The sequence below is a fragment of the Danio aesculapii genome, chromosome 25 (assembly GCF_903798145.1).
Source record: "Danio aesculapii chromosome 25, fDanAes4.1, whole genome shotgun sequence".
Taxonomy (NCBI): Eukaryota; Metazoa; Chordata; class Actinopteri; order Cypriniformes; family Danionidae; genus Danio; species Danio aesculapii.
Genome location: NC_079459.1, coordinates 7,432,112 through 7,459,571, shown reverse-complemented (window position 1 = coordinate 7,459,571; position 27,460 = coordinate 7,432,112). Strand labels below are relative to the sequence as shown.

At 34.3% G+C, this 27,460-nt stretch overlaps 1 protein-coding gene across 1 annotated transcript in view; it reads right to left on the bottom strand.

Annotated features, from left to right (window-relative positions):
- sigirr (single immunoglobulin and toll-interleukin 1 receptor (TIR) domain) overlaps positions 1–19,507 on the bottom strand; it is a 31,789-nt gene extending 12,282 nt beyond the window's left edge. Inside the window, exons 1-4 of the mRNA XM_056451265.1 lie at positions 19,468–19,507; positions 18,163–18,369; positions 7,275–7,479; positions 1,526–1,653 (exon numbers count right to left, since the gene is read on the bottom strand). Coding sequence (XP_056307240.1) covers positions 1,526–1,653; positions 7,275–7,479; positions 18,163–18,369; positions 19,468–19,507 — 580 coding nt within the window. The remainder of the gene's footprint in view (positions 1–1,525; positions 1,654–7,274; positions 7,480–18,162; positions 18,370–19,467) is intronic.
- Between the last annotated feature and the right edge of the window lie 7,953 nt (positions 19,508–27,460).

The window sequence follows — 27,460 nt, the reverse complement described above, 5'->3', positions numbered from 1 at the left end:
CTACAGAGATTCAAAAGATCAGTAACTGGACAAGCATTCCAAGAGCTCGCAAATCTGCCTTGGATTGATGTGCGCAAGGATAATAGAACTGTGCTGCGAGTGACCTGAGTTTAAATCTTGAATTGTAGAAGCATTCAAAAAATGTGAAAATGTCTTTTATTAATGTAGTTTTTTTATAACCAAACAATTTTATTTTATTTTTTTACAAAGAGTTAATTCGTTTGTTCAAACAAAACAACAAAATAATCAAAATAGTTCAAACAAAACAACTAATAATATGAATAATTGTTTCATCCTGGATTTTAACCCAGAACATCTGCATGCCAATGAAGAACACGAACCATTCCACTAAATCACTTGGACAACGTGGGGTAAAATTCCTCAATTTGCGTAACGGTTGTTTAAGAGTAATACCTAAAATGACCACTAGACGTCACTTTAGAGACTGGTTTTGAAATGTTTCGAAGCCTCGACTAATTTGGTTGGACTGTTTCAGTGTTTCTCGAAGCCTTTCTCTGCCCAACACTAGCAAAACATACAAAAGTCCAAGAGTAAGTACACAACAAAAAAAGGAATAAGGAAAATGCTTTGAATTGCACACTAAACAGTAGAACAAGACTCCGCAGCTGGTGTGTTTGTTTTTAGAGTTTAGATAGTGAGTGTAATGAGTGCAAATGATCCGCAGCTGTGTGTGTGTGTGTGTGTGTGTGTCAGTGTCCAGATAGATATCAGCTGTAGCAGGTTATCAAAGTCTGAATCGGCGCAAAGCATGATGGGATGTGTAGTTCGGATGAAAAATTGATGGAGTGAGTCTGGTGGGCACTCCAGCTGATGTCCTTAACTGAAACACAAAATCAACCCTGACTTTTAAGGGGACCTATCATGCCCCTTTTTACAAGATGTAAAGTAAGTTTCTGATGTCTCTAGAGTGTGTATGTGAAGTTTCAGCTCAAAATACACAACAAATAATGTTTGAAACTGCCCCTATTAGGCTTTGACAAATTGTTGCTATTTTGGTGACTGTCGCTTTAAATTCAAATTAGATTGTGCTCTTTTCAAAAGAGGGCGGAGCTACAAACGCCTGTATGTCAGGATAGTGGCAGATTCAAAAATAAGATTAAGGTCCTATGCTAATGAGGGAGAGATCATCACTAATGGGCGGGGCTTTCCCCCTCTGATGACACGTACAAAGGGAGAATGTCAATCAAAGTGTTTCTACAGGCTATTTTTAAGAAGTGTGTTAATAAATAATAAAATTTATATATTTTTACCATTAGAAGCTGGTTTTATTCACAAGCTGTTGCCACACAACTGTATTTAAACCCCTTATAAACATGATTTTTGCATAATAGGTGCACTTTAATTGAAAAAACAACAAAAAAGTATGTTTATGAGACTTAAATTCAATTCCAATATTAATTTGGAACACAGTGTATAGTGTAATCTTGTGGCAATATTAGATTAAAATAAAACTAAACAAAAACTAAACAAACTAAAAGACTAAAATAAGGCAACTGATTCTTACTGTATTCCTTTACGGTGAATTGTGCTGTGCTGTTCCTCACTATGCAGTAATACACTCCAAAATCAGCCCGATCTCGCAGGGTTAGTGTTAGTTCACTGCTTTCAATGCGACCCTCATCATCAGTATACCTATAGTGAAATAAAACAAAATGTTATTTGGATTTTTTTAAAGATATTTCGAGTTTTAATGTTATAAATCTCTGTTGAGAATAAAATACTACTCTTACTATTTCTGCAGTAAGGGCACTAGTCGGCAGCATGTAGATTTTATGCTTTTCAAGAGTTAGCTGATGATTGATTATAAAGCGTGTTTGGCATGCTGTCCTGGGAGAGAGCCCTGAGCTCATAAGATTCTCGAACCCGGGGCTCCCTCCTGTTTGCAGGGCAAGAGGGGAGTTTGAGCTCATGTAGGTCTCGAGAACTCTCTGGAGAGATATATGAGAGATACTGCTATGGAGAGATATACTGCTGATTAAGAGCTCATCTATAGTGCTAATTGGGTTTGGTCAATTCACCTATGTCGCATCTCTTAGGACTGTGGGAGGAAACCAGAGAACCTGGTGGAAACCAATGTGAGCACGGGGAGAATGTGTAAAAGGACTTGAACCAGTGACATTCTTGCTGTGACAACCACTGGGCTGATGTACCGCCCTTTCGGGGAAAAGAGAGAAGGAGTAGGTGTGGAAGGGGGGATTCAAGGGGGGATTCTTCAAGACAAAGATGCGGTAAGAAACTCTGGTTATTTATAGTGAGTTAGGAATTGTCTGATTGGTAATTCATGTGTTAACTAATGCAGGACCAGTTGTGGTCAATCATAAGCATGTGATCCTCTCGAAATTAGTTTATAAATAAACTTCACTCAGACAAAATGTAACTTATTTTAATGCCAAAATATGCCATGTACAGCAAGGGCACATTACAACTTCTTAGAATTATTTAATTATGTTTGGTTATAACAAACAGAATATTTGCTTACAACAAAGGTGACTTCTCATTAGAAATGCAATCAGAAGTGGTAAACATTGATCAAAAACATACATTTACAAAACAAATGACACCCATAGGGTACTTTGAGACACCATGTTTATTTATTGTTTTGGCTTTCAGCATGCCTTGATGACCTCCTGTCTTGGAATCCTGCCTTCAAATGCTAAATTTTAGAGCAATCAGATGCAGTCTAATGCCTCATTCACACTAGCAGCGACTTAGTAGCTGCCTGTCACTCTGGGTGGCGACCTGCTGCAAATGCAAGTCTGTGTAGGTATATAGTGCATTCAGAAAGTAGTGATAATCTTCACTTTTTCCACATTTTATATGTTACAGCCTTATTCCAAAATGGATTAAATTCATTTATTTCTTCAAAATTCTACACACAATACCCCATAATGACAATGTGAAAAATGATTTTTTTAAATTGCTGCAAATTTATTAAAAATAAAAAAACTGAAAAATCACATGTACATAAGTATTCACAGCCTTTGCTCAATACTTTGTTGATGCACCTTTGGCAGTAATTACAGCCTCAAGTCTTTTTGAATATGATGCCACAATCTTGGCACACCTATCTTTGGGAATTTTTACCCATTCCTCTTTGCAGTACCTCTCAAGTTCCTTACAGCCATTTTCAGATCTCTCCAGAGATGTTCAATAGGATTTAGCTCTGGGCTCTGGCTGGGCTACTCAAGGACATTCACAGAGTGGTTGTGAAGGCACTCCACTGACATTTTGACGGTGTGCTTTGGGTCATTGTCCTGCTGGAAGATGAACCGTCGCCCCAGTCTGAGGTCAAGAGCACTCTGAAGCAGGTTTTCATTCAGGATGTCTCTGTACATTGCAGCATTCATCTTCCCCTCTATCCTGACTAGTCTTTCAGTTCCTGCTGCTGAAAAACATCCCCACAGCATGATGCTGCTACCACCAGGCTTCACTTCAGGTGTATGGTATTAGCCTGGTGATGAGCGGTGTCTGGTTTTCTCTAAACGTAACGCCTGTCATTCACTCCAAAGAGTTCAATTTTAGTTTCAACAGACCAGAGAATTTAGTTTCTTATGGTCTGAGAGTCCTTCAGATGCCTTTTGGCAAATTCCAGGCGGGAAGTGGCTACCGTCTGGCCACTCTGCCATACAGGCCTGATTGGTGGATTGCTGCACAGATGACCATCGGGTTATTGATCACCTCCCATAGGGCCCTTCTCCCCTGATCACTCAGCTTAGTTGGCCGGCCAGCTCTAGGAAGAGTCCTGGTGGTTTCAAAAATCTTCCACTTATGGATGATGGAGACCACTGTGCTCATTAGAACTTTCAGAGCAGAAATTTTTCTGTAAACTTCCCCAGCCTTGTACTCGAGACAATCCTGTCTCGGAGGTCTACAGACAATTCCTTTGTCGTCTTCATGCTTGGTTTGTGCTTTGACATGCACTGTCAACCCTGGGACCTTATATAGACAGGTGTATGCCTTTTCAAATCATGTCCAATCAACTGAATTTGAATTAACTGAAATCCAATTAAGCTGCTGAAACATCTCAGGAATGATCAATGGAAACAGAATGTACCTGAGCTCAATTTAGAGCTTCACGGCAAAGGCTGTGAATACTGATGTACATGTGATTTTTCAGTTTTTTTTTATAAATTTGCAACAATTTCAAAAAATCCTTTTTCACATTGTCATTATGGGGTATTGTGTGTAGAATTTTGAGGAAATAAATGAATTGAATCCATTTTGGAATAAGGCTGTAACAAAAAATATGGAAAAAGTGAAGCGCTATGAATACTTTCTAGGTGCACTGTATACAGCATGAATACAACTGGTCTCTGAGCGAGCTGAGAGAGGATCATATGAGCTCTACTGATGCTCCTATTGGCTGTCGCTTAAGAAAGTCACTATTAAGTTGCATAACGTTGAAGGATCCTTAACTATGTCATGTCGCTCGACACGCTCACCTGGTGGCCAACGATCGCTGCCGCTCGCATAGACGGAGATTGCTGGAAGTTACTCGCTCTCCGTTAAAATGAATGGTCGCTGCATCGCTTTGCCGCTGCGAGTTGCTCATAGTGTGAATGAGGCTTAAGGCTAAATTTTAATGATCTAAGCGCAAAGTATTAAGCGCATGGCGCAAAAGCATTAAGAGCGTGTCTGAATCCAAATGCAAATTGTCATGAATAAACTAAAAAAGCCCAGAGGAAAAAAAGGCATGGAGCAAGTGAGATTTATATTTATGTGAAAATAATAATAATAAATTTTGTTATATTTTAATCCTTTATTTTTTGATATGTAAAGATATTTGTGTATTGCTGTACATCCTGTGTGTATTAAGCAATGTGTAAGCGTTTGGACCCACATAGGTGCATAACTGCGCTGGACTTTAGACCAGCTTTTAGTTGGTCAATAGCGCAGTTTATTTTAGTTCTTCAAAATAGCGACACGCCAACTATGCGCCTTAACACACCACCTTCTCAGTCCAGCACACCTATGAGTCCACAAAGTGGCACAAATTGATTTGTTGTTAAAAAAATGTGGTGCAAAATGTGAAAATTAGAGTTGCGCTGGTCTGAAAATAGCAACAAATCGTGCAATACACGTTTTGTGCCTTATTGCGCCGGGTGTATGATAAGGCCCTAAATGTTTTACATAGCCTCCATTGCAAATTGACCTGATTAGGCATTGAATGGCCAAAAAAAAACACATTTAAAGATAATTTGGTTAGAAATGCTCTAAGAACTATTTATTATTAAACTATTTATTTCAAAATAGATGCCATTGCTGGCATGAATATAATGCAAGGAGGTTGTGCAAAAAACTGAAACAATTACCAAAGTACATCTATGCTTAAAGTACAAATAATATCAAAACTAACCATATGATTTTGTTAGCTAACATTGCAAGTTTTGTGGTGAACAATTCGTCTGTGCATGTCATTAAGGAAAAACAAAAATCATTTGCCCTTGTAATCTCTGACTGAAATCTGAAAATGCACTTCCTCTTTCATTTCAGTTAAATTCTCAGATTATGTGATTTTGAGGTTTTGGGCATGGCTCCAACTTAACCACGTCTCCAACTGTTAGTTTTGATAGCAAACAGAAATGGTGAGCAGGTGTTAGGTTGAAATAACTCTTCTAAAACCATTTTCCTGAACTTTTTGAATGAAATGTTTACTTTACTACATCCAATCCATGGGTGTTGCTAGGCCTATTTTAGGGGGGATGTAGCCCCCCTATATTTCTACTCAGCCTGCCTAAAACTTTTGCAATTAGCTCATACGCTAAATTATTGTGTCAGTCACCTTTAAATTTGAAATGAAAACAGCGAAAGAATTCGGCTCCACCCCGTCTTTTGTTTTTCATTTGATCAGCAAACCACAGCTGTGCAGAATGAGAGAACAAAGTGTGTGTTTATCGATAAATTGATATAATATCTGCTTATTTGCAGTTCTTTGCTATAGATACACTTGTATCACTTGTACATCCAATGGAGGAGCAATCGGGTTTCCCATCTACTGTTTCATTGGAGCTCACCTCATAACCACAGCCGTTTCCTCGAAAAAGTAGCTCTTATCGAACATTTCGCTATTTTAATTTCAAAATTAACTACCAATATAAAACACGTTTTGTGTTATTGCATGTGGCATTAACTACACCATACAGTCTTGCACAGAAATGATTAAACACAGTGACAGGACATCTTAGAGAATGTACTCATTTTAACTGTCAGAGACATCATGTGTTGTCTTGTATTTAAAAAAGTCTTATTTATTATTGTGATTCAGATCATGAAATATGTGAATTAGCCAGTAGGTTTAACAATATAGATTTAAATTTACCGTTTAATTAGAAAAGTGCCAGTTTTATTTATTTAATACATGGAAACAAAAAATGTTTTTCAATATAGAAAGTGCTTTTTTACTACGGTAAACAGGTGTGTTGAGCCTATCTGGCTCATTCAGAACTCAAATGGCTATCTCTGTTTTTGCAGTACAGTGGCATACTGCTAGTTTAGCATACAGCCCTACCATAGTAAACATTTGAACTTTTATTAATTTGTTACTATTAAATTACTACTTATAAATGGAATATACATATATATATATATATGGGGTGGCGCAGTAGGTTGTGCTGTCGCCTCACAGCAAGAAGGTCGCTGGTTCGAGTTGGCATTTCTGTGTGGAGTTTCCCTCTGGGTGCTCCGGTTTCCCCCACAGTCCAAAGACATGTGGTATAGGTGAATTGGGAAGGCTAAATTGTCCATAGTGTATGAGTGTGTTTGGATGTTTCCCAGAGATGGGTTGCGACTGGAAGGGCATCCGCTGCGTAAAAATATATGCTGGATTAGTTGCCGCTTCATTCCGCTTTGGCGACCCCGAATTAGAAAATTAAGCCGAAAAGAAAATGAATGAATCAATGAATATATATATATATATATATACAGGTATATATATATATATATATACATATATATATATATATATATATATATATATATATATATATATATATATATATATATATATATATATATAGGAGCTGAGCCCCCCTAAAATGAAAATCCTAAAATCGCCCCAATCCAATCAGCTCGCAGTAGAAAAAACAAGCCACGCCCACTGTTTTTTAATTTAATATTTGGTTTCTCTAGGAACTGCGTCACAATACAGAATAAAATTTTTAAAATCTTTACCAGTTTCCGATTTATGTGAACTTTAAATATTTATCACTGCTTGGACTATGTTGGGAATTGTATTGAATCGTTTTTTTACCTACCATTCTTTACTATTTTGAGGGTAAATTGTGAGATTTGTGAGCAGTATGCCGTCTTTCATCCACTCCGGGTGGTCTTCACAGTGTGAAACTGTTCGGTTCAAACCCATGGAAGCCGTGCAGGTGAGGACCACGCTGTGACCAAGCGTCCTCGAAACTGACTGTGTTCGATCATGCTTGAACTCTGGAGCGCTGCCACAAAGAGGATCTTTATAATGAGAGAGAGAGAAAAGAGAAACGTGAGATTATTGTGTTGTGTTAAGATGAATTAAACCTGACTTTCCTAAAATAAAGTTCACAACTCAACTGCTGGATTCTTTAAACAGGTAGACCTTTCTGGAATGAGCTCACCTGAATGGAGTTCAGCTAAAGACAATGCTCTCTTTATGAGCGTAAGTCTTGTGGAGGATATCTAATCTCAGGAGAGATGAGTGAAACTCTCTTCTGACACACAGGTGAGGCTGTTTCTCATCAGCGCTGCTTCATATTACCATGTCTGAGTAAAATGTTCATCATCTGTCTACATGGATATGGTATTTCGTGCTATGAAATGGAAGTTGGGTTCATAAAAAGCTGAATGGTCATTCATTATGAAGGTTCATCTGAAAGCTTGCCTACTGCGTGATGTTTAATGGAAATCACTGCCTGCATAAATATTGTATATGTGAATTTCCAAGAACATATTCGAGGATATATCAATATGGGCAGAGTTTGGGAGTGTGTCTATATACTGTATAATTAAATTCACAAACTTCGGAATCTGCTTGGAAGCAAGCTAATCAGATTGGGTCAGTTGGTTTGGCCTTTAACGAACTCTTCTCTCTCTCTGAGGATTTGAGGCAATGAAAACAGTTGTGTCATGATGGAAAACACCATTTTGAGAAATGGAAAAGGACAGTGAGGATGAAAGTAGCTTAGAGAATTCATTAAAGGTGGTTTAATAACAAATCCAATACACCCCACACAGGTCAAGCGACTGAGTATTTTGGATTTACCTACAATGACTGATGTAAAGCCAGAGATGTAGACTATAAATTGAAGATGTTGTGGTTTACGATGAGTTAATTAAAAAGAGCAAAAAGGCATCGCCACATGGTTACCACACAAAACACTAGTGGATGCTCCGATCAATCTGCTGAAGATCGGTATCGGCCGATTATCACATTTAATGACTCGATTGGTACTTGCCAAACTAATGAACCGATCGCAGAGGTTACAAGCAGAGGAAGACGCATATGTACTCCCATATATTATGCATAGCCTACAGTAGCCACATCAAATGAGGCCAATGATGCGTGTGTGGGTGAACGATCGATGCACTGGCGTCACAACAGCTAAAATATATACAGAAGCGGTGTGTTAATATTGCAAGTTCACTAAGAGCTAGCTGGAATTATTAGATAAATAAAACTTTTTTTCAGGAATAGTTAATAATATAACTTCTTATAATATACTTATTGCAATAAACAGTTGTTTATAGGTCTATTTCCTTTTAGTAAAGAAGTAATGGATTTATAGACGTCTATTTTAGCGCATTTTAATGCATCAAACATGCCTCCAAACTTATTCTTGATTGAGACATGTTGAATTCTTCTTTCATTGCACTGTTTACAAATTGCCTTGTTTGTCATTTTCCTTACCAATTTTTATATCTGTGTTATATTCATTTCTGTAAAGCTGCTTCTGGCCATTACATGTCCACACCAATGCCAGGTTCAGAATGCATGATTTTAGCTCCGAATTTGATTTGCCGAGAGGCTTTGTGAAATCGCAGACAAATGCCTGAAATCACAGGAAAATCGGCGCTTGTTTACGTGAGTAACAATCACACAGTGTGAACTATCAAAGACACGATCTGAGAGAATCGCAGATGAGTTGCCGACATCCGTGAGATATTTTTTGGCGTGCTAAATATCTGAAGCTGTTGGTGATTCAAATCATGCCATGTGAAATGTGTTCTGATTGAAAATAACATAAAACGATTACCTACAGCCAATGAGAGAGCAGCATCCACTAGCATGGGTATCTGTAGGCCAGCTGGAGGATGGGGGAGCAGTGGCAGTTCTAAACCACAGTAACTGGGGGGGGGGGTACTTTTAAGAGGCACACTTTAACATACATCACAAACTACTTAAACAATTATTATAAATAATTAACTCAATCTCAAAATAATCTCCTTGTTAATTTATTCGACAAGTAACTTTGTGTTGTACTAGGATAACACATTTTTAACATTCAAGTACATCAAGGTACATTTTTACACCTGTAAACGTCAACAGATGCAGTTGAAGTACATTTTTTGCCCTCCCATTAACTAAAAATAATGTTTTCCAAGTGATCTTTAACAAATCAAGGACATTTTTAACAAACCAAGGACATTTTCGCATTATTTCCTATAAACAATCTGGAGTCAAACATTCTGGAGTCATAATAAGTCTTATAGTTTATTTCTTGGATAAAAGCAGTTAAAAAAAAAAAAAAAACAATGTTAAGGTCAGTATTATTAGCCTCCATAAGAAATAATTACTGTATATTTTTTTATTTTCTACACAAGAAACCAGTTATACAGTAACTTGACTAATTATTCCAACTTTCCTAGTTAACATAGTGAAGTCTTTAAATTACACTTTAATCTGAATAAAAGACTAAAGAATACTTAAATCGACTTTGTCTGAATACAACTATCTTGCAAAATAACTAGTCAAATATTATGCACTGACTGAGAAAGATAAAAATGTAGTTATTAGAAATTAATTAGTTTAACTATTATGTTTGAAAACGTGTTGTACATAAATCATGTGTTTGAACACTCGTGCTTTGTGTCACTACTGAAATCAAAAACGAATGAAGGCAAAACTAAACCAGTGGAATATCACTATTACATGAGAGTGACTGAAAACTACATTTGCTCAATGTGTTACATGTGTTCTCCGATACTTGCTGACTGTAAATTCAAGACTGCATTTCCTAAAGTAAAACTATGAACACTCAATTTCTGATTAGCCGAGGACTTATTAAAAGTTTTTAAATCGCTATTGAAAACAGAAGTCTAATATAATCAACAGTGGACATTTTGATATAGAGTTTCACAACATGAACATGACTGAAGTTGAATCTTTTTATTACCTGTGTTTATTACCCCCCCCCCCCCCCCATTTTCCACCCCATTAAAGGCTTCTTTCTCATTATGTAATTAGTAACAAAAGATATACTACAGTAGGTGCCCTTATGTTGTTTCAATGCCAGTTCTCGAATGTGTTTGGTTGTGAGACATCGCTTGGACAAGGTTGTCGGCGATTCTTCCTATTTTAAAGTCATGTAGTATGAAACCCCCTGTCGCCGATCCATCTTGCAGTGTAAACAAAGCACCAACGGAACGCTAGTCACAGCTAGTCATGCAGTGTGAAAACATCTGTGACACGACTAGGCATGGGCCGGTATAAAATTCTGACGGTATGATATCTTTGGATAAAAATATCACGGTTTCACTGTATTAGGGTGTTTGGATTACTGCTATAAATTGTGTTATTTTCAATTATCTGGGTAAAAAACAACTACTTTTTAAAAAATATATTTTATTTTAAGAAACGTTTATAATATTTTGAATCAGTAAACATGTCAGGTTAAATAATTCAAATTAATCATTGACTTCTGCTGTCTTCATTAGTTCCAAAAATACGAATTTCTTTACAATTTAAAATGTCATCTTTGCATATATTTTCTGCTGAAGGTACCTTGTCCTAAAAAAAAGTAAATAAAAAATTGTACACATACCTCAGGAACGGTATTACAGAAAATTTTGACGGTTTTAAAACCTTGACCTTTCCAAACCGTGGTAAACCTTGAAAAACGGTTATCGTCCCACCTAGACATGACTACTTTGAAAATCATACAGTCTGAACTCGGCATAAATGGTTAAAAGAGACGCGTTTAAGGTATTATATGCAGCATCCTTAATTTATTCTCTTCGGTAAGGCGAGATCGGTACTCGGAATTGGCTGCAAAAATTCTGATCGGAGCATCCCTACAATACACTGTATATCAAAGGGATCATCGACTTCATAACTCTGGACTGCAGTGCTCATGCTGGCCACTAGAGTGCACTGGACTTGTTCAATGTTCATTTGCTTTCTTGATTTTTCTATTGATTTCAGCTGCATGTTGTTACTCTGTTTAGTTCGGTGTATATTTAAGTCTGTTTCATTTGTCTTTTGTGGTTTCTGTATTACATTACTCCTGCCCTTCTGTCATACGTCATTTTGGCTATTTATATTTTTTTTCTTGCATGTTCTAGTATTTATGCCTTGTTTGATATCATCTGGATTACTTTGTTAAATAAAAGCTGCACTTGGATCTTGCACAAATTTGACTCGACCCATTCTGTAACACTGTTCTATTTTGATATACAGAATAAGAGGTAGGTTTAAAATAAAACACCCTGTAAGTGTTACTTTATCGCTTGTTTCTATATCATTGCCATTAGCTGTTTTATCATGATTATAGTACCAGAAATAGTGGCCTCCGATACACCGAAATTCTGGCATCAGTATTGGCGAGTATTTAAAACTGGCAACCAATTCGATATAGTATCCGCTATATCTCCCATGAAATTAAAAGTTATTTAGATGTTATTATTCTTATGTTAGTCTTGAGGATATCTATAAGCTAGTGTGATCCAAAACAGTGACAAAATTTGCATTTAGAAGATATAATGATCTGAAATTTGCAGTTTTGCCACCTAAATGTATACATTTTTTCATACTTGTAAAAATCCATTTTAATACTGTTCATTAATGTTGTTATGAATAAAAACAATTCTAGCTTTGAATTAATAATTTATCAGGTTAAAATAGATAAATGTACTGTAAGTGCAGCCTTATTTACCAGCATGCTAGGCTTAGTAGGTCAAGTGTGCAGAATGTGCCGATCCAGCATTTGTGTATACTTATGTTTCAAGCTTTAGCAACAAAAGCTCATATTTCACATCCATTGTGAAATGTTTCCTCTTTGTCTGGTTCTGAAAGCCGACATTCAACAGGTCATATATTGATTTCCAACTAGTATGCAAGCATAAAAATGAGAGCGCAGAACTAAATTTGCATTTATTCAAAGCGGGTAAGTGTTTCCTGTAACTCACCTAGAGCTTGCTGAAAGAAATGTCAAGCATTCAATGGCCAGAAATATGTATTATAAAATATATCAGCTCAATTAATGAATTAAAAAAAGTTAATGACTAAAAGGATAGAGTATAAGCATTTTTAATAAATGACAATTAGTACCACTATCCTTCAATCCACTAGGTTTTACGCATTGCAAACAAGACGTACTTGTTTTAAAGCATAAATATATTCCCAATTAACACTTTTATGTATTTTAATCAACCCAGGCTCATTCTGAAAACTTACCGCTATATACATTTCTGGAGATCGCGAAATACATCCCAGGGGCTACGTTTTTTGCTGTGTTTGTTTTCACGAATCCACCAGAGGCCGCTGTTGTGCTTTATCAGATCTCAAATTTCTCTTGCGAGTGCTATTCGCGCCTGCTGTTCTCACGTGAATCCACCAGAGGCCGCTGTCGACTGACTGACCGATCGACTGACCCACCCTCCTCCTTCCCTAAACCTAACCAATAGTGTTTTCAAAAGCACCGATTGACCCGCCCATTCACTTCCCTAAACCCAACTGACAGTTTTAAAAAGCAATCCAGAACAAGAAAAGCCCTCGCCTGATATTTACTACATTTTCAGATTTCACCACATTCTCACCTGCATTATACACATTCTCTTCTGTTATTTACTTGTTTATTTAATTTTTTGGCTTTTGTTTTTGTCTTACTTTCTGGAACTTTTCTTCACCGGACTTAAACCCTATCGTCGCAGTCAACTCCTCTCTGCGTATCCGCCAACGTACACGGTGAGCTAACTGGACAAACTGGTAACAGCGGGAAAGTCGTCCATACAGAGATAAGCAGTCAGCTGGTAAGTGCAAAAAGGAACACCGTCATACTGCCCCGTAGCGTTCATTTTAAAGACGAAATGCAGCCATACGTACTGTACTTCTGGATACATAATTCGTGATCTCCTTGTATGTATATAGAGCTACATATTCAAAATGAGTTGATTTTAATAGGTACAGAATATGAATTAGTCAGAATAAGTAATTAATTTGGTAACACTACACTAAAAATATCTGTTAATTAACAATATTTTGTAATTTACAAGTGCTTACCGTTCATTTACGGTTATGAATTGCATTATGGGATGTTGATCTCTGCTCCGTAGACTTTTGATGTTGAAAATTTAACTCATCAGTTTAACAAAGTGACTTTTATGCACATTTTAATAGTTTTAAATAATATAATGTAAAAAAAAGAGAGAAATAAGTGTGCACTGGCAGTTTATTACAAGGTTTTTGTACTGTAATATACAACACTGACACAGACAATACTTCACTTTAAACTATTAAAAATGTTAATAAAAGTTTATTCTATATCTTTATCTTTATTCTATATCTTTATTAAAGACTTTTTTGAAATTTTCAAGGATTAAAAGTTGTCGACAAATCAAACAGCAAATCAACAGCATAAATAAATGGGGAAAAATAAAAAAGACTGGTCATTTATTAACACTAACATACATTGAACAATACATTTATTAGAGTATTTATTCACCTTTGTTAAAATTGGTTAATGAAAATATAGTCATCGTCAAGTGTTGTTCATTATTAATTCATGGTAGTAAATACATCAACTAACATTAACTAATGTAACGTTATTGTATGATCATTAATGCTTATATAAATGTAAATGTTATGCTGGCTAACATTATTTCAGAACTTAACTGCCAAATAAGTGAACTAAAATATTAAAGTACATATTTTAATATTGAGATCAGATCAGATTTCAGATCATTTTTGCAAACAATTTATACGGGTTAAATTTAAACAAATTAAATGTATTAATGTTCAGCTTAATTTGTTTGTTTGAACTCAACCAAAATACATTGCTTAAAACCATTTAACTTAAAATGTAGTAAATCCAAGGAATTATCTTTGAATATTTTTTGTGATATATACGTTTTATTTTTGTATGCACACCAAAATGTGACATCTTGTCTTTGACCCAAATACTAAAGTGTAAAAATTGGACAAGAAATAGAGGCAGAAAAAGAAAAACAATGTCACGATGAGAGCAAATATTGACTGTTCTGAAACACACTCTTACTCCAGAACAAATTTGCACTGGATTGCTCATTTTATGGCAGCTTTTACCCATGTGGGTGAATCATATGATCTATTACAGAGGCTCTAACTAAAATGTCAACATGCTGCATGCCCATATAGGCGGAAGAACTATTTGTGTATTAATATGACAACAGGTTTGACAAAGAACTTTGTGCTGCTTGAATACACTTGAATTTTATATCCTAGCCTGAGCACTCTATGTTTGCTGTTTGTTCAAACTACTAATTTAAAATGAGCTGAAACAACACAATTCTTGAGTTTTTTTTGGGGGGGGGAACTTAATTGTTTTATATTCAATCCACTTAAATTTATAAAAAGCTAATGAGCATACTTAATTTCTTCATGTTGTCTTAACACAAATCAATGTGGAACCCAGTATTGTTTTCCAGCGTGGGTTATAACACTGTTTTAGGGTTAATTAATGTCTATTTTCATCTCACTGGTCTGTCAACACTGAATAGTCAATATGGCACAGCTGTAAAAGATTTGTTTCTTCACCTGTGTAATGTTTAAGTAAGATTATAGTTGAAGTCGGTAGCTTCATTCAATCATTAAACAGGGGCAGCTGTGTTAAACAGACCATTACCAGGTACAAAGTTCCCATGCTTGAGAGGCTTTTTTATTCTGGTAGACAAACAAGGTGATGAATTAATGCTCACATGGATAGGGAGAACAGTATTAACTGGAAAAACTACTTCAGCAGGTCACCAGGACATCATCATGTTTTTGTGTGAACAGTTGGGGGAATAAATACACTGCAAAAATAATGCTTTTCTTACTTAAGAGTTTTGTCTTGTTGTCTTGAAAAATTTTAAATCAAGAAGCATTTTACAAATATTACAATATAAATAAATAAATAATATAATAATTAAGTGAGTTTTTCCTCAGTAAGAGGGTTTTTTTCCACAAAATAACCTTGTCAATGCGAAAAACAAGATTATTTTGCTTGTTTTGAGGAAAAACTCACTTAATATTGGCATCTTATTTCTGACACAAGACAATATTTTTTTGCTTGTGCAGAAAATGCTTCTTGATTTAATAATTTTGAGAGATTTGGAAGTTAGAAAAGCATTTTTGCAGTGTACAGTTTAAATATATAAAAGCATGTCATGCCACTAAATAAAACAGAATAAAAAAGGTTTTCGTGACATTTTACCTCAGAATTGCGTGATACAAACTAAGAATTCTGACATTTTTTTCAGATTTGTGAGATGTAAAATCAAATTTGCCAGATATTAAGTCTAAATTGGGAGATATACAGTTGAAGTCAGAATTATTAGCCCTTCTTTGAATTTATTTTTCTTTTTTAAAAATTTCCTGATGTTTAACAGAGCAAGGAAATTTACATTTTTAAAAAAATAATTTTAAGTTCAAAATTATTATCCCCTTTAGGCTATATATTTTTATTTGATAGTCTACAGAACAAACCATCATTATACAATAACTTGCCTAATTACCCTAACTTGCCTAGTCAACCTAATTAACCTAGTTAAGCCTTTAAATGTCACTTTAAGCTGTATAGAAGTGTCTTGAAAAATATCTAGTCAAATATTTTTTACTGTCATCATGGCAAAGATAAAATAAATCAGTTATTAGAAATTAGTTATTAAAACTATTATGTTTAGAAATGTGTTGAAAAAATCTCTCTGTTAAACAGAAATTGGGGAAAAACAATAAGGGGGGCTAATAATTCTGACTTCAACTGTATACAATTCTGAGAAATAGTCACAATTCTGATTGCATTGTCATTGCAAGTTTATTCACTTCTGTGAGAGAAAACAAAATTGTAAAATATTAACTAATATAAAATGAGAATTGAAATATATCCGTTATTTTGCTTCAGAATTTTTATCACACACTTTGTTTTGTGAACGGTGGGATATAAACTCATGAATTGTACATTTAAAAAGTTTCAATTTACTCATTTAAAATTGTGTTTAGTTTGTCTTTATTTTTTTTTATTATTAGTAGTAGTAGTAGTAGTAGTATTAAACAATGCAAAAAAAAAATTTCTTACTTAGAGTTATTGTCTTGTATATGGTCCAAATATAGAACTTCTTAAATCAAAAAGCATTTTCTAGACAAGTAAAAGATACTGTTTTGCTTTCAGAAATAGTTCAAAATTAAATAAGTTTTGCTTCAAATAACAAGCAATATTATTTGCTAATGGGGTAAGTAAAATAAGCACAACCTGAAAACAAGATTATTTTGCTTGTTTTACAGAAAACCCCATTTATTTTGACGTAATATTTTAGAATTTTTTTTTACTTGTCTCGAAACTGCTTCTTGATTTAGGAATTTATTTTTTTAGATATTTGGATAAGAGACAAATTAAAAAGTTAAATTAAAACCCTAGAATCTCTAGTGAAATGTTTATTTTTTTGTTTTGTTTTTGCAGTGTATTATTAATTAATTCCCTGCCATAAAGAGGTCTCTATTTTTAACAACTGTATGTTCTCAAGAAGATAATATGATTTTTGTTTGAGACAAGTTGTCACATGCTTTATATGTTGTACATTCATATAATTTATTAATTACGATAATACTGTGCAAAAACAGTAGTTTGATATTTCTGTACACTTGCTATTTTAGGATTTTTTTTCACTACAATATTAAAAAAAAAAACTTTTATACTGCAAAAACATGTTTTTACTTAAATTTTACTTAGATTTTTGTCTTGTTTCTTGACCAAATATCTACAAATTCATAAATCAAAAAGCATTTTCTAGACAAGCAAAAAATATAGTCTTGATTTAAGAAATAATATGCCAAACTTTTGTACATTTTTACTTGAAACAAGCTAAATAATCTGCAATAGGGTAAGAAAAATAATATTGTTTTTTGTTTTAGCATAAGATTATTTTGCTTACACCACTGGCAGATTATTTAGCTTTTTTATTTAAAGGAACAACTCACTTAATTTTGACTTCTTATTTCCTAAAACAAGTCTTTTTTTTTTTTTGTCTAGAAAATGCTTATTGACTGACCAAAATTGATATTTGGACTAGAAACAAGACAAAAAACTCTAAGTAAGAAAAGCATTTTTACAATGCATTTTAGACTGTTTAATAGCAGGTTCCATTGTGACAACAACACACCCCACTAAAAGTCAATGTGTTAAATGAATAATAACACTAATTATAGAGTAACTGAGGTAATATAGTAATACAAATTTTGTTGTAATCCTCTAACTGAGAAATATTAAAATCTGCATCATTAACCGATATACTTGCTAAAATCTTGTCAGGTATATTTACAGAAGAATGGGAATTATTTCTTGACATATATAGGCTAATAAAAGACTCTAATAATCACAATAAAGCTCTGAAAATACAAAATAATTTAACATATTTTTCACATTTCATAATGCATAATAAACAAAATATTAAACTGACTTGAAATATACTTAATAAAACACATTTGTAATCTTGAATAAAACACTGAATATAAGCGGTGACCCGAGCTACATTTCAGATAGATAGATAGATAGATAGATAGATAGATAGATAGATAGATAGATAGATAGATAGATAGATAGATAGATAGATAGATAGATAGATAGATAGATAGATAGATAGATAGATAGATAGATAGATAGATAGATAGATAGATAGATAGATAGATAGATAGATATTTTTAAATCTTACCGGCAGACTTAGTGTATGCGAGACATGCCAAGAAGAGAATGAAATGACAGCGCCACATCGCAGCCTTCAGATAAATCCCTTCATGAACGACTGTCTCTGTAAAAGAGTTTGTGACATGAAGCTGATAGACTCTCTTCGGCTGTGAAACAGGGACTGTAGATGGTGACAGCGGTGTCTCATGACTCGCAGTAAACGCGGAAGGTTGAACTCAGCGAGTCTGTCATCCGGAATCACTGTACTGGAAATACACGTGATCACGTGATCCCGCTCACCTGCTCCCTTCACTGAACAGGTGAACGCTGAGCGGGCAATATAAGCCAAGACGAGCCATTTTTTAAACTTTGGATAGAGGGTCCGCTAACAACTGCTAAAGTCAACCCAATAACCCTTGTGTGTACATGGCCTGTGTTAAAAAATAATTAAAAATAATGAAGACGGAAACGCGAAAACAGATTGTTAATGTAAACATACTCGTCCAGGAATAAGTTTTCAGTAATACAATTTCCATCTGTCTTCATAAAAATACATCCTACCAACTATATATAAATATACTTGCTAGTTACGCAGATAAAAATGGTTATTAAAACAGAACAAAAGGAAAAATAATATAATATAATATAATATAATATATAAAATGGTTAACTGATAACATTTACCGCCTCTTCACCAGTGTATAACTTCACCTGCAGTGTGCCAATGACCAGGGCTGGCGCGTCCATAGAGGCGACATAGGCGACCACCTAGGGTGGCATAATAGAGAGGATGGCAAACTCCCGCCCACATGGCAGCATAATAGTGAGGGCGGTCACTTTAGAGTGATTTCGGTGCCCTCACCCCTCCTGTTTTCTCAACCCAGGCTCATTCTGATTATGTACCCTTGTATACATTTCTGGAGAGCATCAAATACGTCCCATGAGCTATGTTTTTTATTTATTTATTTTTTTTTTTGCAGTTTTTGTTTTCACAAATCCACCTTTTTCAGATCTCAAATTTCTCTCGCGAGTGCCATTCGTGCCTGCTGTGCCCGTAATTCCAACAGAGGCCACTGTTGACTGACTGACTCACTGACTGACCAACCACTCGATCCCCCACCCCCACCCTCCCTTACACTAAACCCAACCAATTGTACTTTAAAAAGCACTGATTGACCAAGTGCCCACCCACTTCCCTAAACCGCAGTATTTTGAAAAGCAATCCAGAAAAAGAAAAGCTCCCTCATTTTTACCACATTTTCATATTTTACCATGTTTTCACCCTTATTATTTACATGTTTATTTTATTTTTTGGCTTTTGTTTTTGTCTTACTTGCTTTCCAAAACCGTTCTTCGCAGGACTCGAATCCCATTGTTGCAGTCAACTCCACCCTACATCTTAAGTATGCTGATGTTCGAGTCAAGCTACTGGACAAACTGGTATCAGCAGGAAAGTCGTCCATATGGAAGTAAGTGGTCAGCTGGTAAGCGCGAAAAGGAACGACATCATATCGCCCTGTAGCGTTTGTTTTAATGACGAAATGCAACCATACGTAGCTCTGGCTACATAATTCACGACCTCCAGAAACGTATATAGAGATACGTTTTCAGAATGAGCCCATGTTGAGTTTTCTCATCTGGAAAAAGGAATTCACACAGACAAAGCGTTTAGTACTGATTTACTCTTGCAAATATGTCTGTTAATCTAATAATCTATATTGTTTGCAAATAATTTAGAAATGTAGTGAAATTACAGCCCGCTTATTTGTGTTGCTTCTTGATTTGAATTGAGTTCTCACCCTCTGATTTGTTGCTGAATAACCAACTAGTGCTCTCTCTCTTCAGCTGACACCAATTCTACACGCTGAATTAAGCTCCGGTTACACTGGGCTTTTCTCCCCATAGATCTCCAATCATACGCACGTGAATGCGTCATACCAACACAATCTCACGGCAGTTCATAACTTTTTGATTTAGTGGCTAATTTGTACGAATTTGTACGATCTAATTCGTACAATTTAGTAGGATTTGCTCATCCCCCAATGACGGTTGGGTTTAGGGATGGGGTTAGGTGCCACGCCTCCTTTTTAAAATCGTACAATTTCGTACGACTGAACTCGTACGACTGAGCCACTAAACTGACAAAACGTAAAATACGTACGTTTTCTCGTGAGATCAGGCTGGTCAGACCGGAACTTGACTGCGTGAGACCAACCGAGGATCAAAACATGACCTCTCTGGACAAAAATTTAAAACATGGAGCAATCACTCGATTATTTAATGCCTAATAAACTTGTTTATTCCCGCCCCCTTTCGCAGTGCCGCACGACAGATTTTCACACACACAAACTCTAGTGTGACCGCAGCTTTAGGACAAGTTGATCAAACATAAACTCAACGAGAGGTGACATGTAAAACACACCAAACAAACTAGCCAAACGCATTAAGACACGTTATATAAAAGATCCTGAGAGTTAAGGGACAAAAAAAGATGTTTTTTTTTCTCACTAGAATTTATTTTAGCCAACATAAATACAGTTAGATCAATTGTCTAAAACATGATTCCTGGATGGGCACAGCTCTGCATAGTTTAGCTCCAACCAACTCACACCTGCTCAATAGTCCATAGTAGTCTTGAACACCTTGATTGATTGGATCAGGTGTGTTTGATTAGGGTTGGAGCAAAACTGTGCAGAGCTGCGGCCATCCAGGAATCGAGTTTGAGACCCAGCCTGATCTCACGAGAAAACGTAAGTATTTTACGTTTCGTCAGTTTAATGGCTAATTCGTACAAATTCGTACAACTGAAATTGTACGATTTTAAAAAGGAGGCGTGGCACCTAAACCCACCCCTACCCAACCGTCATTGGGGGATGAGCAAATCGTACTAAATTGTATGAATTAGATCATACGAATTAGCCACTAAATTAAAAAGTTACAAATTGCCTAGAGATTGGAAATGACTTGAGGGTGACATTATGTTTGGGTGTAGTGAAGTTACTTTTCTTTTTCAGTTTGGACACTTCTACAACCTGATTATTTTCATCACAGGAGGTTTTGTTTTGGAGCTGTGGATCAGAAAGGACCTGAATGACCTGCTGAACCAGCTGAAGGTGGCCTTTAGACAAAAGGACTCAACGCAAACGATTATAAAGATCATGTTTTTAGATGACAAACTGCTGCAGGGGATAAACTGGAGAACAGGCATCTACAGAACAATGTAAAACAGGTGTGCTTTTAACCTTCGTTAGCGAATAGCAAACAGATAATTTTGGCAGGTCACATTTCTCTATATTTAGAATCCACGGACACTTGATAGTTTGTTTCATTCAATAAATTTAATCACTTTAAAAAAACTAGCTTTCAACATGCACTTAGCATATGAGTTAGCATGTTGCTAGCATGATTGAGTACCATGTTGGCATTTAAGTAGTATCTTTTAGTGTTTAACCCACAAATATAATGTTTTAATGTCATGTTGTAACCTCTTGCTATCCTTTAGTTGATGTTTTAGAATTGTGTAAGCATATTAATTAACCTGAATTATGTTTTGGTATGATCCTAATAAGGTTTGTCACTGGTTAACATTTTAAAACACTAGTAGAATTAATTAACATGTTGCTAGCATGTTTGTAGCATTTTGTTCATTTGTTTTAAACATGGTTAGCATATATTTTTAAATGAATTAGAACGTCTTGGTGTTTTTAGCATAAATGAGCATAATTGTTGACAAATTAGCATATTCTGTTAGCATAGATTATGCTGTTAACATGTTTCTAGCATGTTGTCATCTTTGCTAACAGGAATTAACATTGGCTTTGGTTAACATTTTAAAACACTAGTAAAATGAATTCCCATGCTGCTAGCATGTATGTAGCATTTTGTTAATCCGTTTTTAACATGGTTAGCATATATTTTTGTTAATTAATTAGCATGTACTGGAGTTTTTTAAATGAATTAGCATAACTGTTGGCAAATTAACATATTCTGTTAGCACAAATTATGCTGTTATGTTTCTAGCATGTTTTATTATATGTCTAACATGTTTGATGTAACCATCTTGCTAACAGGAATTAGCATGAAGATGCAGTTTCATTCTGTAATTTTAATTACCTAAAAAAACATTTTTTTTTAAATTGCTTTTCGCTTTAGCATGCACTTAGCAGATTAAATAAATTAGCATGTCGCTAGCATGATTGAGTACCAAGTTGGCGTTTAAGTAGTATCTTATAGTGTTTAACCCACAGATGTTTTAAATGTCATGTTGTAACCTCTTGCTAGCAATTAGTTAATGTTTTAGAACTGTGTTAGCATAGTAATCTTGAATTAATGTTTTTGGTATGATCCTAACAAGGTTTGTCATTGGTTAACATTTTAAAATAATAGTCAAATTAATTAACATGCTGCTAGCATGTTTGTAGCATTTTGTTCATTTGTTTGTAACATGGTTAGCATATATTTTTAACAAATTGTCCTGGTGTTTTCAGCATGAACTAGCATCATTGTTGACAAATTAGCATATTGACATTCTGTTAGCACATGCTAACAGAATATGCTGTTAACATGTTTCTAGTGTGTTTTATTCTATGTCTAACATGTTTTGGACGTTACCATCTTGCTAACAGGAATTAGCATGAAGTAAGATGCAGTTTGTTTGCTTCATTCTGTAATTTTAATTACCTTAAAAACTAACAAACTGCTTTTTGCATTCAGCATGCACTTAGCAGATTACTAGCATGATTTAGCATGTTGCTAGCATGTTCGAGTGCCATGTTGCTATAGTGTTTAACCCACAGATATGTTTTAAAATGTCATGATGTAACCTCTTGCTAGCATTAAGTTAATGTTTTAGAATTGTGTAAGCAAATTAATCTTGAATTAATGTTTTTATTATGATCCTAACAAAATTGTGATTGGTTAACGCTTTAAAACGCTATACAATGAATTAACATGGTGCTAGCATGTTTGTAGCATTTTGTTAAGTAGTTTTTAACATGGTTAGCATATATGTTAGCATATATTTTTTAAATAAATTAGTATGTGCTGGTGTTTTTAGCATGAATTAGCATAATTGACACATTAGCATATTATGTTAGCACAAATAATGTTTCTAGAATGTTTTATCATGTTTGGAGCATCTTAATTTTTTTCACATGGTTAGCATATTTAAAAAAAAACTAATTACCATGTCCTGTTGTTTTTAGCATAAATTAGCACCATTGTAGACAAATTAGCATATTGACATTCTGTTATGCAAATTATGTTTTTAACATGTTTCTAGTATTTTTACCATGCTGCTAAGAGTAATTAGCATGAAGTCCGATGCAGTTACAATGTTTTTAGCATGTTAAAATAAATAAAGATGTTTCTAGCATGATGTCATTTAGTTGTTTTTTCATTTTGTCTAGCATGTTTTACCATTACATGTTGTTAGCATGTTTTATCATGTTAACTGTGTTGTTACCATGACACAGCATGTTGTTAATGTGTTTATAACATATTTAACATTTGACCATAATCAAATAACAAGTTCCCTAACATTTTTCGTACATGGTTAACATGTTGTTAAAACTAATTAGCATATTCTGGTGTTTTAAACATGAATTAGCACTATTGATAACAAATTTGCATATTGACATGAATTAATGTGAGTAAAGCAAGTTTGATCATAAATAGCATGTTTTATCATCGTGTTTCTTACAGGTTTAGAATGTTTCATGAATAAGGATGCCATTAGAATGTGTGATCACATTGTAAACGAATTAACTACTAATGTTGCTACTAAGTAGATGCATTTTGCTAGCCTGTTTTGTTTTTCACCATGTCTAACAAGTTTTTACATAAAATGTTGTTAGCATGTTGCTCTCATAAGTAGCATGTTCTTAATGTGTTTCAAACATTTAATATAATATTACCAGAATTAATAACATGTTGCTAACGTTTTTCTGACATGTCATTAAAATGAATTAGCATATCCTGATATTTCTGGCATAAATTAGCACCACTGTTATATTAGCATATTGACAAGAACTTTCATTATATTCTGAGCAAATTTGTGAACATTTTATCATGTAGTTTTATCATGTTTAACATGTTTTATTATGTGTCTATGTCTATGAACAATTAGCATGTTTTCTAGCATGTTGTTAACATGATTTATCATGTTGCAACCAACAACATGCAGTTTGTTTCATCACGTCAAGCATGTTTTAATCTAGCATGTTGTTGGCATGTTTTATGATGTTAACTGTGTTGCTAGCATGATGTAGCATGTTAGTGTTTGTAACATCTTTAACATATGAGCAGAATCAACATGATGCTAACGTCTTTGTAACATGGCATGTTAAAAGGAATTAGCATGTTGTTAACATGAATGAATAGGTCTACACATTGCTATCATGTTTTTTAAGATTACATGTAGCTAGCATGACTTAGTTACAGCATAAACATTCAGATCAATTTAAAAGTTTAATCAATTTAATAAAGATGAATTATAAACTATTACACCTTAGAACCTTAGGTTATGGGAGAATTAATTATTAAAGCAGAGAATGAAATCATTTAAATATCAAGTTGTTTATTTTGCTGCATTGTAAATCATATAGCCTCAAGGAACAATAAAAAGGTTGTGTTATTTTTGCAAATAATATCCCTTTTTTTCTTGAGTTCTTGTAGACAAAATATGGCAAGAAATACATTTTTCAAACATTACTCTTTTGTCAGAATGTACACAATATATTCATAAATAAGTACTCCTACCTTCAAGAAATAATATATTAACTTGCATTTCATTCCACTAAAAATACAACTAAAAGCATTTCACAGATATTTTACCCCCATGTTTTTTTGCCATAAATGTAATGGCTGTTCTGTTTCCTTTCCATTTCCTAACAGATGTCCATCCACTCTTGTTTTAAACCAATATGCAATATTAAATAAATACAAGTCTATAGGGTGGATTTTTAAAGGTGCATTTAAATGACACCAATGTACTAAACATGAAGAATTTGCACAATTTTGTGTGTAGGCAAAATGCTAGTGTAAACGAACAGCTGAACAAATAAAAAATCTGTTTTCAGATGCTGTGTCTTAAAGAAACCCTCCACTTTTTTTGTAAATTAAATTTTTCAGCTCCCCTAGAGTTAAACCATTGAGTTTTACCATTTTTTAATCCATTCAGCTGATCTCTGAGTCTGGCAGAACACTTTTAGCTTAGCATAGCATAAATCATTGAATCGCATTAGACCATTAGCATCTCATTCAAAATTAAAAGAAAAGTTTTATGAATTTCCTATTTAAAGCTAGACTCTTTTGAGCGAGATGCTAATAGTTTAATTTGATTCAATGACATATATGCTAAGCTGAGCTAAGTGCTCCTACCAGACTTTCAAAAATGGTAAACTCAACAAGTTTACTCTTTGTGACTTGTTAAATGAGACCATTTTCCAAAAAAGTGGGAATGTTTCTTTAATACAGGCCATTCCCAACTATTTAAAGGTGCTTTTAAATGACACTATTGTACTAAAAATAAATAAATGCGCTTTTTTGTGTGCAGGAAAAATGCTATAAATAAACAGCTGAACAAATGTAATCTTTTTGTTTTCCTGTTGTTGTGCAAACATACTCTAGAAAAGAAAAATGTCTTTAAAAAACACTCCACTTTTTTGTGGAAATATGCAAATTTTACAACTCTCCTAGATTTAAAATGTTGAGTTTTACCATTTTTTATTCCATTCAGTTGATTTCTGAGTCTGGCAGAACACTTTTAGCTTAGCTTAGCATAAATCATTAAATCGGATTAGACCATTAGCGTCTCGTTCAAAATTGGAAAGAATTTTTTTTTATTTAAAGCTAGCTAGAGTAAGACGCTAAGCTAAACTAAGTGCTTCCACTAGACTAGGGCTGTTTCTCAATATGTGTTCTTCAGCGTTATCGTGTTCTCGTGTAACGTCATCATCAACTGCCAAAGTTCAGTTCCCAAACTCAAGAACGCAAGAACGGAGGATGCGTGAAAGTTCTCGGATGTGTTCTTGATATTGAGGATGCATTGATGCAGGCTTGAGCGCAAAACTCTCTCGAGAAGTCATTTCAAGAAGTCATGAATAAAGGAGGTGAGAAGCCTAGCATTTTTTACCTGTTTATGATTAAAGTTCAGAGATATAACTTATCTCAGGAGTTTCCCTAAATGAGACGGTGAAAGTAAATTTTAATATGAAAATCTTAATAAAAGGCATAAACACATTAAGGGTGTTTATTTGCAGAAATTCATATTAAATCAGTTTTATTATGAATTTTGCAAAGTATATTTGCAGGTTTTTATGCATGTTACATATATTGAAAAGGGGGACAACAATAAATTGTTGTATGAATGTTGTAAAGTTTAAATAATTATCCAATAAAATATGCGTGAAGGTCATGTGACCATCAGGAAGATCGCAGCATCTCATTTCTCACAGGACGCGTTCTCTTTTCTCGTGGTGTCCCGAGTTTGTTCTTCTGAGGTAACCTGGCAAGACCGGTCTCCACGAGAATGCAAGTACGTTCTCTGGCTCCTTGGAATTGAAAAACAGCCCAGAATCTAAAAAAACTGCAGCTAAACAAGTTCTTATGGCAGCGAGGTTGAAAATTTTACTATATTGGCCAAGTTATGACTTGATAATTACTTTCTTAATTTTCATAAGTCATATTAAGCTATATACAGTTTAAATCAGAATTATTAGCCGCCCTTTTATTTTTTTTTCTTCTCTAAATATTTCCTAAATTATGTTTAAGAGAGCAAGAAATTTTCACAGTATGTCTGATAATATTTTTTCTTCTGGAGAAAGTCTTATTTGTTTTATTTCGGCAAGAACAAAAGCAGTTTAAAAAATTTTAAACACCATTTTAAGGACAAAATTATTAACCATTTTAAGCAAAAAAAAATTTCAGATAGTCTACAGAACAAACCATCGATATACAATAACCTGCCTAATTCACCTAACCTGCCTAGTTAACCTAATTAACCTAGTTAAGCCTTTAAATGTCACTTTAAGCTGTATAGAAGTGTCTTGAATAATATCTAGTAAATATTATTTACTGTCATCATGACAAAGATAAAATAAATCAGTTATTAGAAATCAGTTATTAAACTATTATGTTTAGAAATGTGTTAAAAAAAATCTTCTCTCTGTTAAACAGAAATTGGGGAAAAATAAACAGGGAGGCTAATAATTCTGAATTCAACTATATATATATATATATATATATATATATATATATATATATATATATATATATATATATATATATATATATATATATATATATATTGTAATATGATTCATTCA